We start from the raw sequence: 13,890 nt of genomic DNA, 5'->3' as shown, positions 1-13,890 counted from the left end.
GGTCTCGGAGCTAATTTTTGCGGCTTCAATTTCCTAGTTTAAGGCATTAATAATTTGTACCAACATTTTTAAAAAGGAGCTTTCAGAAAACCGGCTTTTGTATAAGGTTTTATTTTATTCAATATTATATTTAAACGTAAGGTCGTAACGATTCCAGGTAAGTGGAAAATAAAATGATATGTCAAGAATATAATAAAAATACTGTTTGTTTGTTATGTCGCGCTTCTGTCAGGAACTACTCGTCCGATTTAAGAAATGTTCAGTGTTAGCTGGTACAAGAAAATGGTTACATAGAATCCCCTATAGAATGTATTTCATAAAAAAAAGTCCGCAATAGTATATGTATGACAGTATTTTAAAGTTGGCTCCCTTTAACGTTTTCTATGCTATGTAAATAAATTTGTTCTAAAACAAAGAATGTAAGTAACCCCTCGAGCCTCAGCTAGTTGTTGGCCTGATTCGTCTCTCTGATTGATAAATGTAGAAAATTCTTAATGTTAATACAAAATATATTCCAATTCTATAAAAGGCAGTAATAACTGGATGCGGCGTTATTTGTTATTAACTTTTCTGGGATAGATTTATAGAATAAAAAAATTTACATTTCTTAACATCAAAAGTTGCAAAAAGGGCTTTTAAAAAATAAAAAAAAGGTTGGGATGCAATTGTTGTTTTTGAAGATTTAGATGTTTTGTAAAAAAAGTTGTTAATGAAATTTTTCAAAAACATTTACTAAACGTTAGCAACAATATTTTGCCTACGAAAAAATAAGTTTTATTTCAAGAACTGTTAAAGTTACCGAGACTTTTAGTCAAATACCAATTTTTATCAATTTGAGTAACTTTTTTGAATTTTGTTCCTATATATAAAATATAGTTTTGATATTTTCAATTATTTTAGGTTAACAACAAAATTTAGGCATAGAAAGAAATCATTTTGAAACCCATACATTCATTTTTTCACTGGCTGGTGGAAGTGATAAATACATCAGTGCAACTTTAGAGAGCCTTTTAAAGTCTGTTTGATGGACTTTCCACCAATCAAGTGAATTATTATCCAATTCCAGTCTTTATTTATTTCGTTAACATGCTAACTCCCTTCGGATAAGCTCTTCGTGACTAGCGTTATCAGAATCTCCTTCACCTTCAGTTGATGAATCTAGCATCATTTCCATATCGCTTCTGAAGCAAGCCTTTGCTTTATGTTTATAAAAAAATATTATACCTGCATCTTCTTTCTTTTTGTAAAAAAAGATTTTCATTGTTGGCGCTCTCCAATGAAACAAACTCTTCTGGGTGCTTTGACTTCAAGTGGTTTTTCAACGAAGAAGTCGTGAGTCCTTTTCGTGAGTATGTTTTACGACATATTTTGGATTCGGACTTATCAGGATCATTATTATTTAAATAAAATAGATCCAGATGCTGCTTTTTGTTGGTGGTGACATTTATGTTCTGTATTTGTATCACTTTTTCACTTAGTTTATAAAAATAAACTGTGTCCTCGGCCCCTTAGTAAGAGCTTTTATATCCTCAAATCTGTGACCGTCGCATATGACTTGTTGTTGCTTTTGTCGTCGCCTACTTGGGACCGAGAATTTTTAATTTAAAATTTTTACTAGGGTGAAAGGGTCGTTTTTATTAATTATGGTATAGTATGCCGTGCTGTTGCTATTTTTGAATTTGAAAAAATGTGTTAAAAAACATCCGCATCCGCAACAAACTCCGCATCAGTTTATACGGACGCGGATGCTGATGTTGGAATTATTGCGAATAATCCGCAATTGCGGATGCGGATGCGAATATTCGCTAAATCCCTGCTACGAACAAATACAAATTGAAAAATTGATAAAAACGGATGCTCGCTTCAAATATTTCGAAAATAGATGAAAATTAACAAGAACTTTCAAACAAAAAAATTCTGCTAAAATTGATGGAATTTGGTTTTCGAGTAAAAATTTTGGGAACAGATATTGAAATCAAGCTTATTTTATAATGTCCAAAACATTATTGCTAAAATTATTAGAAAAATTCAACGGACAACTTTTTTTTTTACAAATACCAAAACCAACGAAATATTTTTTGATTCAAGTACAATAAAAACAAACAAAAATCTTGACTTAAAAATTGTTTATCTCACACAAAATATTGTTATCAACATTTTGTTAAAGTTGAAAAATCGACAGAAATACGTCCGAACCACTTTTTTACTTACTGATCTATTTCTATGCTTTAAAATGTTTACATAAAAAGCTTCTAATAGCAAATAATTAAATTGGCTGTAAGAACCAATGCTGAATTTATGCAACAAGAAACGAAAAATAAAATAATTCATACACGTGTTATCAAAAACTTGTAACATGTCAATAGGCTAACATTTCCTATTCCAATAGGTTTTGTAAGCCTCAGAACCATGGTCATCTTTTTTTCCCAAAAATAAGCTTTTAGAGTTCTTTCTATTACCTTACAGACTTCGTTTATAATACATTTTAGCCAGCAACTGATTCCTGGTTTGCTAAATGTTCGAAAAAAAACCAAAACGAATTTGAATTCTACACCTGTACAACATCTTGAAGTTCAATATTGCACAATAAAAAATTCAAACAATAGGTAACTAAGAAGTTTCAAATAATTCGTTGTTAACTTCTCATAGAAAGTTATTGTAATAGGTCCGATTTGTCGAATTGAAAATTGAAATACAAGATTTTTAGAGAGATTTCTGTGCGTGCATGTGTACGTACGTTCGTACACCCGTACGTCCATAGCTCAAGAATCAGAAGATATATCGACTCTCGAAAAAAATTGCGTGTGTGATTTTTTTACCATAACAATTTTGAATAAAGGTGAAATTTTGGTTAAATAACTAAAAATATCTCACGAACCCATAACCATATCGGCTTGAATTGAATTTCGTATTACATATTGTAACGTGATACCGAACAAGTATAATTTTGAAAAAAAAACTAATTAACATTTTTTATAAATCAAAAAAAAATTAACTGTTACCTCGAAAATTTGTACGAAGAAAAAATAAATTTATTTCCAAATAAATTGCCAAAATTTTGGCAAAAATCGGATTGACAGTTTTTTTTGTAAAAAATAAAAAACCTGAAAAAAAAGACTAAAAGTTTATAAAAATTTATTTACGACCCTTAACATCTTTTTAAAAAATTGGGATGTTGAAAACAATATTTTGTATTAGATTAAATTAGTTTGGAGCCAACATTCAGTAAAATTTTGAGAAAAATCGAATTCACAGTTTTTTTTACAAAAAAATAAAAACCTAAAAAAAAACATTACAAAAATGTGGTAAAAATTGATTTTAGACTCAAATATCTCTTAAAAAATTGAGATATTTGCTTCAAATTAATTTTATCCTATGGGAAATATTATTTTCAATATTCGTTTAAATTTTCAGTAAAATCAATTTGACATATTAAAACCTACAAAAAATAGTACGCAAAGTCAACTAAAATTGGTCTTCGACTAAAACAGATTTTGAAATTTTTTTGGTAATTTTATTTTTTTTAGAATAATTCAACGAACAACTTTTTTAACGAAACACGAAATCCTACCGACCTTTTAAGCCAGACAAATCGCACACGGTATGGGGAGTTATCGGTGTGGACCGCATCAAAGCCTCTTCTTTTCCATTTTGGTACCGCTTCCTTTCTGTCTTATAATGATGACATTAGCTTAAATCATGTTCAAATACCACATCTTTTCTTTACGTCACATTCTTCTCTTCAGATAAATTATGACATTTCGTCACACAATTTTTGCACAGCTTGTGCCAATAGAATGCAGCTTAGTTAGTAATCAAATATTAAAGGTTTACTGCAATACAAAGTTACAACAATTCAGTTTTGATTGATGTCGAAAATAACCAACCACAATGTATAAAATTTAGTTACCTACATATCTAGAACCTACCTACAAGTGAGTAGTGAGGTAGCATCACTAAGATTTCTATCGGAATCTTTTATTTTAGTGTCCTAATGTAATATCCTTTTGTTGTAGGCATTTTGCATGCTATCGGTTTATGATTGACCTAAACCTATTTAACAAAAGAACAAAATGTTCACACAGGATACCGCCTTTTTGTTTTCTCTAATATTGTTATGTGTATTTGTGTAGTTTACTGTTAAGGTTATGATAAATCATTAATCATCGTTTGTTTTTCTTTAACCTCAGTGAGTGCAAGGATTACCCATGAAGAGCGCACGTAGTGTCCTGCAACACGTCCTTTTTCTCAGGTTTAAATATTTCTATCATATGCATACATACAAGTAGGTATGTACATTTTTTTGATAGAATATTTTTGATGTTAATTCTTATTAATGATTTTTCGAACTGTATAACTTGAAAAAACGAAGTAAAAATTACCGCCAAATAGATAAACTATCTTTAGGGGGGAATGTATGTCGAGACTAATTATTGTTTTTCTATAATGCAAAACCTCATATTATCAACCTACCTTCTTATAATCTTCTTCATCTCAGCATGGATATTGTGCGTGGGAAGATTTACATATACCCAACCTAAGTATAAGTTGAAGAATCATGGATCCAAAAGAGCTAAACATCACCTGGCTCTCTTAAAATGTGAATTCTTATAATATTACTTGAATTTCCAAGAAATTCATCTATTTATGGTAAATTTTAAGTTAACTTTTACTATTTGCGGATTTAAAACAGAATGAATCACATGAAGTCGGTGATGGGGCAAATTGAAAGATTAAGTGAGTCAAGCTTCTATCAAAACTTACATATATTAAACGATCAAGATCTTAAAAGGAATACTAAAGCAAAGCCATTTTTCTTAGAAAGACAGAAATTCCCTTCTGGTACCATTCAAAACCTTCGATTTTTGATATAAATAATGTTTTCATACAAACACAGCTCAACCAAAAATATAAATTACTTATTTTTGTTGTTTTGGCTAAAAAAAGTTAAATAATTTAGAGTTCTTCAATAATAGGTTTCTATTTTGGCAGATGTCACTTTGAAATTGTCATTTTGTGACATTAAACGAAACATAATTTAATAATGCGTAGAAATTGTTTAAATAATGGTGAAAATTTTGCTGTTACCAGTTTGCAAAACTAAAGCACTTTTGCGTCGTTTGTAATGAACCTTTTTAGCAGTAGTAGCGAAAATGAGGAGCAAAATTGATCTTTTGACATTGCAAGTAATGTAATTTATCGAAACCGTGCGTATCGGAATGTTGACGAAAACTCAGGTTTCGGAATTAGACATCCCAAAATGAAATTACACAAGTACCTGGAGCGTGATGGTTAGAACGTATGACTTGTAAGCAAAAATTTTATAGACACAAACGACCTGGAGATTAGGACTCTGAAGTCGGTAATATACATAAATATATCGATAAGTAATTTTTTTTTTAATTTACAGGGACTCAAAATATAAAGCGCAAGAGTTAGAAAAACAGTTTTATCACCTAATATTTTTAAGGCCTATTTTATGAACTATATCCAAGAGATTTAAAGAGGGCACCTGCCCAGATGTGCGAATTAAAGGGTGTGCTAAAATTAACGCAAGATTTGAATTAAATAGAAAACGCCGTTTTTAGTCTTTTGATAGTTATATTTTTATTGACTCGTAAAGTACATAGGATGGGTTATGTATGTTGTTGAATTTTTCCATGACCATTCTGCATAAATGTGGCTGAATTTCGCTGATGCAGCGTTGAATCTCCTCCTTTAATGCACGGGTGGTTGTGGGCTTGTTGACATAGACTTGTGATTTCAAATAACCCCATAAAAAGCAGTCTAATGGTGTTAAATCACACGATCTAGGAGGCCAATTTTGATCACCGAAACGAGAGAGTACACGACCTGGAAATGTCGCATGCAGTAATTGAATTGTTTCACGGGCTGTATGACATGTGGCACCGTCTTGCTGAAACCACATATTGGACACATCAATATCATCCAATTTTGGCAGAAAGAACTGTGTAATCATGTCGCAATATCGACAATGACAGTCACTGCTTGACCAGCATCATTTTCAAAAAAAATATGGCCCAATTATGCCTCCAGCCCAAAATCCACACCATACACTCACGCGTTGTGGATGCATTTGTTTTTCTACAATCACATGTGGGTTCTCCGAACCCCAAATGCGGCAATTTTGGCGATTGACAAAGCCTTCAAGATGAAAATGTGTTTCATCGCATAGGATGATTTTGCTCGAAAAATCAGGGTCCATTTGTTGATGTTCAATAATCCATTCAACGAACTCACTTCTCTGTCCATGGTCTTTAGGCTTCAATTGTTGTGTTAATTGAATTTTGTAAGCATGAAGACACACATCTTTGGTGAGTATACGCTGTAGAGAGGTTCTTGAAATTTGCAATTCTTATCCACGACGTCGAATCGAGGTTCCTGGATTGTCAGCAACACTCTCACGCACTGCTTCGACATTCACATTTAAACGGCTTGTTTTTGGACGACCAGTGTGTTTGGCGTCTCCAACGGATCCAGTCTCCATGAATTTTTCAATTAATCTCTTCACAGTTGACGAAGTTAAAACACTATTCCCACCATATTTTGTATGAAATTTTCGAACTGCAGCCCCCAAGCTTTTACTATTTTGAAATATTCTCTAATAATGAAGACACGTTGTTCTGTAACGTGTAACGCTCCATTTTTAATAACCCTATACTGTTAGCTGTCAAATTGCTTTTTTTCAGGGTTGCCAACACTTCACTGCACAAATGGCGGCAAATTCAAATCTTGCGTTAATTTTGGGACACCCTTTATATTCAAGCTTTGGACTGATGTAGGCTTGTAATATTTCAGACAGATCAGAAGGGTGGGAAAATTTCTTGTACCGTCGGAGAAATCCTAAGTAACCTGGAACATTTTTGGCAATATCAAATATATGATCTTTCCATAAGGTCTTTGGTACACATACCGAGCACTGACAGTTGATTAGTTTCCTGAATGCAATTGCCACTCATAGATAGCGGCATCAGGGGTGTGTTACGCTTTAACGACAGAAGCATTAAATTCTACACGGTTTTGTTTCCCCATTAGACAACATGTTATAAAGTAACAAGTACTGAGACAACAAGATTCGGTAAGTTAATTCCAGTGACAAGAGTATGTTCTTCAGAATTAACTGCAGATGCTGGAAAAAAATAAAAATGACCATCCGTGTCTGAAACTCCAGAGAACAGAGACGTTCTTATGACAGTGCAAATAGATCTTGAGAAGGCATCTTTGACGATGAGAACGACCTGGAAAAAAACCTTACTTTATTACTTTTACCTTCGAAATAAAATGACACGATGCCGATCTGTGAACCTTGGTTCCAAGCGTTGCAGTGACGATTTTTTGGCAAGTTTCTTAAACGTCGAGCAAACGGGATCAAGTTTTTTTTTCAATAAAAATAAAAAACAAAGACCTAAAGCAGGCATGCGTACATCCAAAGCTATTCAAAAACGTTAACCGATTAGGGAAATTTACATTTATACCACACTTCAACAATGCTGGTTTATTGTCACCGACAAAGAGAAAGAACAACTTTAACCAGAAAGGAAAACTTTAACCAGGCACAGCTTTTTCCGATTATCAGCAATGTTTTAAGATCATTAATAGGGCTCTGATTTTAAGATATGTTTAAAGGTAGAAAGAGTTGAAATGGAACTTCTTTGATAACATTCAGTATTAAAAATAGTCTTCAACAGGGAGCCCTAATTCGCCAATTCACTTCATCGTTATCAACTGATAGTCAAAATAAGCCAATGGTGTTCGCCGATGATCTATAACGACTCGAAAGGTTATTAGAATTCTTCTACAGCATGATTTCGACAAGATTCAGCGATTTTGTGACAACTGAAAACTGAAAATAAGCAGTGAGAAGTCAGAGACAATTTTGTTGCGGACAACGTTGGATGGGGCTACGAAAGATATGTGCAAGAATTGGTGCAAGACCTACATCAACCAGCCGACTCTTCTTACTCTAACTTACGGGGCTCCAAAAAACAGAATTTACAATTTGGTGATAGAAATCGTTCGAAGTAAAATTGCGAGGCCTTTGACTTTGAATAACAATTTGATTTTCGGGGCGTTTTATCTGAACGACAAATACTTTGGAAGTCCACGCTTGAGTGACCTAAATCCACCATAGGTGTTCCGCTTCTTAGATAGGTGCGGTCTAATACAAGACACATTGTCAGTTCCGCTAATCTACCACGTCAGACAAAGAACCGTAAACCAGCCACTCCCGTACAGTCGAGTACTGGCACAAGACGGAGAAAGGTTCATTCGGTTCAGTGATAATGTATCCAAACGGGACTGGAATGATAGAGTGAATTAGGAGAACCGGTTTTGGTTGCTTGCGCCAAACAAAATTCTTGTCGTTCGCGATGACAATGTGATTGGTAGTCACTTATATATTTAGGATAAAGAATTCTTTATGACCACAATTTGAAGATTTCTTTCTTTTTCACAAAATATCAAGACAAGCAACAAAACCATCTCAAAATTGCTTGAACAAATTCCTGATGATGGGGTATCTCGAAAAGGTAATTATACAATTGGCCACAACGACCATTAGATTTGCTTTTGGAGCCAGTTGAAAGATTAGGACACAATAGTTTCAGACCTTGAAAATGCAATTTTTGTATTTATTTAAACCATAACCGTTAAAGCCGAAACCCTGTAAAATGGCTTTTAAAGCGAACTTAGTGAAAATAAAACTGAATTTCAAGAAGTGACAGGTGTCAAAAAGACAATCTCCAAAAATGGTTTTGCAGATTCAAAACCAGACGTCTAAAAAATATTCTTTATAAGTGTCGTAGATACCTTTCCTCTGAGTAATAAACAACCTTTTTTTCTGATAATATGAGAAATTCTTAAGTCCGTAGAAAATTAACCTTTCGGATTAGTATAAATAAATTGAATTCAAAGGCTGAAATGAAACATTAATGTATCCGGACCTGCATTTCTAAGACACTAACACCAAATGCAACAAAGGCAGAAAAACACTCAAGCAGTTAAGACTTGAGTACCTTGAACCAAACTGATTTCCATATTCGATCACAATCTGCATATTGTCAAGCCAATATGCTGAAACAGTCGTCTCACTATATTCCCATTTTATAACCCATTCATTCATTCATTCATACATGTTGCAAAGATAAATCACTTTATTCATGAATGAAAGTGAAGACTTTTCCGAAAAAAAACTACTGACATCGACTCCGATTCAAGACTCACAACGTAATGCATTTTTGTCGATGACAGTTTCATTCATAGATTCAGGAATGATTGACAAAAAAAAGTCCAAACTTGTGTCTTCAAGCTGCATTAACCTCAAGAGTATCTATTTTTTTTACAAGACATATTGCATCACAGTTGGCACAGTGTATTGGGCTTTTATTTTATTGCTATTTTACGCAACCTACACACATTGTATCGGATGCGTTTGAATGTTCATTGTCAAAACGATTTAGAAATCAAAAACGCCAACACTAAAGATTAATGCCGATTCAAATCAGATCCACTAAATCGAAGCACGTAATGTGGAGTTTTTGAAGCGAATTTAAATCAAGTGCGCCACAACGCGCCACCGATTGTCACTTTTATTGTGATGTGACCTTTAGAAAATGTGTGCTTCGGTTCTCGAGCTTTCTGACCAGCTGCTAGCTGAATGAATTTTTGGCGCGTTTTAACTCGATTTCATTCATAGATTTCTGTTTCAAAAGTTAATAGTATTTTTCTTAACTTATGCCTTGCAACCGGTCTTGTATATGTATACGTATACACAATATTTAACCACCCACTCCAAAAATAAAAACCTAACCTACCTACTTCAATCTTCATAAAGCTATACTTTGGCTATGAGGTGCCGTGACTTTTCTCACCTTTTTGCCATATTTGTGCATCCAACCCGGCCCACACGATTAAAAGCGATATATTTTCGTTGTTGCTTGAAGAAAAGATACAAATAAAAAACTGTGCAGAACAGCAACTTCCTGTCGTTTTGAAGGTAACAAATGAAGAGTGGGGACTTAACTTAATAATTGTCTTTGTGTTTATGAATGAAGCTTGTTTGTTATGTGAGTTTATGAGATTTGTAATTTATATTGCTTGAGGGTTGGGCGACTCGCAATGCAAGAGAGAGAGAGAGATGTTAAAATGCGTAATTCTTATAGTTTGACGTAATTTATAGTACTTATATTTGGTCTAGAAAAGAAAGGGTTTTACTTTTAGGCAAAGCTATGCCATACAACATAAACTTTGCTCTTGTAGCTGGACAGCTCTAATTAATTTGGTTTTTGAGTTTAGGTGCAAAAACGACAACATTCAAATGACCTCCGTCTTGACTCTTGAGCTCAGGGATTATTCACTTTAGGACACGATTTTAAATAACAATTGACTTATGCCAAAACATGAAATGTAGAGACCAGGGAAATTGCCACCTAATTTAGAGACCAGGAAACTTCACACATAATAAGAACAGAATAGGTATTTTTGTGAAGCTTGTTGAAACGTTCTGTTTGAATTACATATCTCCAAGTCCACACATTTGCAGCAGCTATATTTTTGATAAAACGTGCATTAAGATATTGTACAATCCTTACGATACCAGTAACGTATAGACAGACTTATATTTTGTCTAAACAATTTTTCGTTATATTTTTATGGACCAAAACTAACGAAAAAGTGCATGTGGATTCGCGCTTGGTCTTATTATGAATGTCTCTAATAACTCTTACAATTGCTTATCAAAAATTTTCTTGTCAAGAAATGATAATCGCCGTTGAAAAACCTCATCGGAATACTAAACAGTGGTTGATACCGTAGCGTGATTGTTTTTTTTGCATATAAGTTTGTTTTACAGGTACTGAATCTTGCGAAAAATCCTCCAAGAGTAATTCTAATCCCTGAAAATACACGGTTTAAAGTTTTAGAACCCTAGGCCATTGTTCTCGACGAGTTGTTGTGTAACCTAAATTATTTATTTAGAGGTAAGATAAGATTTCATTGAGGAATCATGATTGTAGTAATCGACATATTGTTAAGATCTAAATAGTCGGAACAAATAATTACTAATATTACTTCTAAAACAAATTCATTCGTAGAATAATAAATTCCCATTACCATACACAAATATTGATCTACAACTTGACCTTTCAATTGAAATGTTTAATATACACAATTTATTCCACAATCGGGCTTGTCTGTATAGACATGAGCTTTAACATAGCCCCAAAAAAAATAGTCCAAAGGCGTTAAATCGTACGATCTAGGCTGCCAATTGACCGCTCCCGAACGTGAAATAAAATGTTCACCGAACTCGCCTCTCAACAAGTCCATTGTTACGCGTGCTGTGTGGCATGTGACACCGTCTTGATGAAATCACATGTCATGCAAGTCAAGCTCTTGCATTTTGGGAAAAAAAAAGTTGGACATTAGCTCACGGCAGCGCTCACCATTCACAGTTACGTTACGATACGCATCATCTTTGAAGAAGTACGGTCCAATGCTTCTGGCTGATATTCACTTCAAAAACGACAATTCTGCTGAGCTTCGTCGCTGAACACAATTTTTCGGTTAAAAAAAGGGATCTTCGGCCAACTTTTCAAGAGCCCATTCACCAAAAATTTTACGTTGCAGTAGGTCGTTCGGCTTCAATTCTTGTACCAGCTGTATTTTGAAAGGCATCACACCTAAATCCTTCCGCAAAACGTTCCACGTTGTTGAATAACAGAAGCCCAGAGCTGCGAACGGCCAGCGACGATAATAATTGATGGTTATCATTAACGCTGGCCGATACAGCTGTGATAATTCCTTCAGTTCGCACTCTACGTTAGAGTGTTGGTGGTTTAATGTCCAACAATGTAAATTTGGTGTAAGATTTAGTCACAATAGCTTGAATAGTCACTTCTGTGGGTCGATTAAACTGACCATAAAATGGAAGAAGCGCGCGATGAACTTTCTTAACAGAGAATGCATTTTGATAATAAAATTCAATAATTAGCAAGCGTTGTTCTCGTAAGACGATTCATGGTTAAATTATAGACCAAACTGAATATGTTTGACAGTGAAAGACAGTGCGTCAGCTGCTAAAGCCTGTGTTGCCAAAAAATAATAGCTAAAAAATCACGCTGAGTCTTACAGGTGTCACATCAGAGACTTTTGGTAGTGACCGTGACACATTTTGGAAACGAATGAATATTTCTTTTAAAAGATATTTTTTATTTAAATACTCGTAATATATTGTGAAAATGTTCGGTTCTTTATGTGAAATATACAACTGTGTGTTAAAAAAAAAATAAAAAAGAGGATGGGATGAGAACCACACTGATAACTTCCCATCCCGTCTGTAGATTTGTCTTTCTTAAAAGTTTGTAGGTTTTCGTGTTAGGTGAAAAAAGTTGTTAGTTGAATTATTCTTAAAAATTTTAAAATTAATATAATTATTTATTTATTATAAGGAAATAGTTTCGTTAAGAAATCTAGTTTCGTTAAATAGCTTTTCAATCGAAAACAATTGTTTACCGAACATCAATTTTTACAAAATTTGCGTACTAGTTTTTGTAAATTTTATTTTTTTTTTATGAAAAAAACAGAATTAAGGATTTTTATAAAAAAACTACTGAATATCGAAAACCATATTGTCTGTGAAATAAAAAAGAAGACAATATTTTTATTTTTTGAGTCGAAAAAAAAGAAGACAATATTTTTTTTTCGGAAAAGCAATTTGAGTTAGTGCGTTGGACTGTCATGAAAGAGATCTTGGGTTTGATCCCTGCCTATGCTATCTTTTCACTCTTTCGAGGAATTGACAATTTCTCCAAGAGTAACTCTTGTCATGGAAAAGTGCTTTCTCAAATTAGCCGTTCGGATACGGCATATAAACTGTAGGTCCCCTCCATTCCTGACAACATAACTTGCACACAGGAATGGTTGAGAGTTGTAAGTCCCTAGTTCTCAACGGACTGTTGCGCCACGTAATTTATTTTTATTTATTTAAGTCGAAAGTAAATATTTACCAAGTTTTAGTATTGTTTTTTTAAGCTTTTTATTTTTTGTAAGAAAACTGTCGATTAGATTTTTCTCAAAATTTTTCAGAATGTTAAAAACAATATTTCTTATAAGCTAAAATAATTTAAAAGCCTAAATCTCAAGTTTTTTAAAAGATATTTAAGTGGAAATTCAGTTTTTACCAACTTTGAGTAATTTTTATTTTTAGGTTTTTATTTTTTATTAAAAAAACTACCAATTAGCTTTTTTTTCAAAATTTTATCAGATGCCAAAAACATTACTCTTTGTTGCACAAAATTATTTTGGATATGAAATGACACATTTTTTTCAGTTTTTTTTATTTATAAAAAAACACGTTAGTTGGATTTTTTTCCAAAAATATACTGGTTTGGTATCACGTTACAATATATAATATAAAATTTAATTCAAGTCTCTAGCGTCATTGGTTTATGAGATATTTAAGGTTAACCAAAATTTTCACCTTTTTTTTAAACTGCTATGGTAAAAACAACCACCGACGCAATTTTGTTCTTAGCCCTTTCTGCATTTTTCTGCCTTATTATCTGTATTGTATAACAAAATTGATTTGAAGTCGATATCTCTTTTGGTTCTTGAAATTATAGACAACAAAAAAAACGTCGCGAACGTACGGACGTACGAAGAAATCTTTTATTTCGACTCTATGAACATTGAAATGTCGAGAAATGTGAACATTTTCAATTTGACAAATCGGACCCATTACAATAACTTCCTATGATAAGTTAATAATTTGCTAATTTTTAGTAATTCTACAAAAGGGTTTTGCGTGAAATGAAATGCATGTGGAAAATGAAACAATACCCGTGTGGCTAGATTTAGTAAATGGCATTTCAG

At 33.2% G+C, this 13,890-nt stretch overlaps 1 protein-coding gene across 1 annotated transcript in view; it reads left to right on the top strand.

The window, feature by feature from the left end:
* The window catches only part of LOC129945193 (uncharacterized), a 95,727-nt gene that overhangs the window by 64,964 nt on the left and 16,873 nt on the right, over positions 1 to 13,890 (top strand). The window contains exon 3 of the mRNA XM_056054854.1: positions 142 to 157. Coding sequence (XP_055910829.1) covers positions 142 to 157 — 16 coding nt within the window. The remainder of the gene's footprint in view (positions 1 to 141; positions 158 to 13,890) is intronic.

The sequence above is a fragment of the Eupeodes corollae genome, chromosome 1, assembly GCF_945859685.1.
Source record: "Eupeodes corollae chromosome 1, idEupCoro1.1, whole genome shotgun sequence".
Classification (NCBI taxonomy): domain Eukaryota; kingdom Metazoa; phylum Arthropoda; class Insecta; order Diptera; family Syrphidae; genus Eupeodes; species Eupeodes corollae.
This window is presented reverse-complemented; position numbering and strand designations above follow the sequence as displayed.